At 32.8% G+C, this 2127-nt stretch overlaps 1 protein-coding gene across 1 annotated transcript in view; it reads right to left on the bottom strand.

Moving 5' to 3' along the window:
- Positions 1-2127, bottom strand: part of LOC119581943 (serine/threonine-protein phosphatase 4 catalytic subunit) — a gene marked incomplete in the record, with an annotated part of 12638 nt that overhangs the window by 7178 nt on the left and 3333 nt on the right. Inside the window, 4 exon segments of the mRNA XM_037930115.1 lie at positions 284-410; positions 873-1046; positions 1202-1354; positions 1580-1760. Coding sequence (XP_037786043.1) covers positions 284-410; positions 873-1046; positions 1202-1354; positions 1580-1729 — 604 coding nt within the window.

Raw genomic sequence — 2127 nt, 5'->3', positions numbered from 1 at the left:
ACACATACATTCTTACATTATATAATTTTGTCTTTTTGCTCATCAAAAACACTATGAGTTAGTTGAGGCTCACAGAACAAATAACACCTAAAAATGAATAATTAGGCAATTTTTTTTGGTAAATCTTTAGTATTTTTGGCAAAAAGGTACATGAATTTCATTCTGAAATATGGTTATTACTGTATCAGATACCAAGTATTTTTTTATGCTCTAATCTTTTAAAGCTTTCTATTCATTTGATTACTATTCACCCATTTTCTCAGTTTCCTGAAATGAAACTTACCTTCAGGGTCAGACCATAAGAGATCACACATAGGGCCATCATGGGGAACTTCCTGCTTGCGGTCAATAGTACGTATCTGATCTAGTGTTTGAATGCTTGGTGATAAACCTCCGTGTACGCAAAAAATCTATGGAAAAAGAATATGGACAATACTAAATGAGAAAAATATTCACTGATATAATAAATATTTAAAAAATTTCTTAAGTTCCACTTTCCACCTCATATTTTCATTACAGAAAATTGAAGTCACACACAACAGCTATACAAATTTTCAATGTTGTGCAGTAGAGAGCTAGCAATGTAAAGGTTACAAAGCCAACTAAAATTATAGACTACTACAACATTACTCTGGGAGATATTTAGAACACATTACTTCTAAAGAATGTTCACCATACTTTCCTCTTCTAAATCTAAAATATCTGTAACACTGTAAACACAGGCAGTGATACTAAATATTCTAGACATCACTGAAAATGAAAGCACCCATTATTCCAAGTAATGTGTGGTTACTTTCTCCTCTCAGTATACTTTCTCTCATCAAGATTCCCATCTGGAAACCCTCTTCAACAGGCTCATACAAACTTCTTACCTTGCCATCAATAATAGCAGACAGTGATAGGTAGTCAAAAATTTCTGTGCAGTATCGCCATACTGTGATGGTTCCATATTTTCTTAAACACTCATCATAGAAACCATATACTTGAGTAATTTGTCGTGACTCATGATTGCCTCTGATCAATGTGATTCTGTCTGGGTATCGAACCTGCGTGGGAGATTCAAAACTGAAATAACTTGTTCGTGTGCAATAAGTTAATGTAGATTAAATTTCAAGCTGTTACCTTAATCAAAGAAACATAAATATTACACCTAACAACACATGTTCCTAAACACTCAAGCATAACTTGTGCTACTTCTTACTTTCAGTGCTAAAAGTAGGAGAAAAGTTTCCACACTATAGAAGCCTCTGTCAACAAAGTCTCCCATAAAGAGGTAGTTGGTATCTGGCACATCTCCACCAACTTTAAATAATTCTTTTAAGTCATAAAACTGTCCATGAATGTCTCCACATACCTGAAATTATTAAATACAAGATATTACAGGTGTCAAATCAAAAATACTTCATATCGCATATTACATTTTGAAATAATATAATTTAGGTTTGTATTCTAATGCTAGCTTAAAAATATCATATTTAGGTATAGGTATATGTGTACACATAAATGCACACATATCTTACATAGATTGATAAATGTATATCAAAGGAAAAAAGAAAAAAACAGAACTGAATGAACTTACTGTAACAGGTGAATCCACTCTTTGTACATTACTCTCTTCCACAAGGATTTCCCGTGCCTTGGCGCAGAGTGCTTTGACCTCTGCTTCCTTTATGACCTCACAGCGCCGCAGCTGCTCAATCTGACGGTCAAGATCGCTGCAGTCACCCATGGTTTTGTTTTCACCAGTGCCTTGCAATTACCTGCAGAATGTTGAAATGGATTAATGATAATACATTGTGGTTGACTGAATATCATATTTTTCATATTAAAGTAAAGCCGTCTATGAAAAATAATCAAATAAATAGAATTAGCCTCCTCATTATGGAGATTAAAAAAAGTAAGTAAGTAATAGAAAGAACAGTAAAGAAGCAAACTAATTTTAAAATAGTACCCTACATAATCTAACTAATACTCTGTTTTCTATATGGCTCATTCTAGAGATTTTCTTTTTCCATATTCTTTGTAGGTTAGTTTTAAAAAACAATTATATTTGCATTCATGGATGCTGCATTATATATCATAAAAATAACTTTGTAAGTATAAATTATAGCAGGGGTTCTTAACCTG

This window comes from Penaeus monodon, chromosome 15 (genome assembly GCF_015228065.2).
Source record: "Penaeus monodon isolate SGIC_2016 chromosome 15, NSTDA_Pmon_1, whole genome shotgun sequence".
Lineage (NCBI taxonomy): Eukaryota > Metazoa > Arthropoda > Malacostraca > Decapoda > Penaeidae > Penaeus > Penaeus monodon.
Note: the sequence above shows the minus strand (reverse complement) of the source record. Positions and strands in the feature narration are given on the sequence as shown.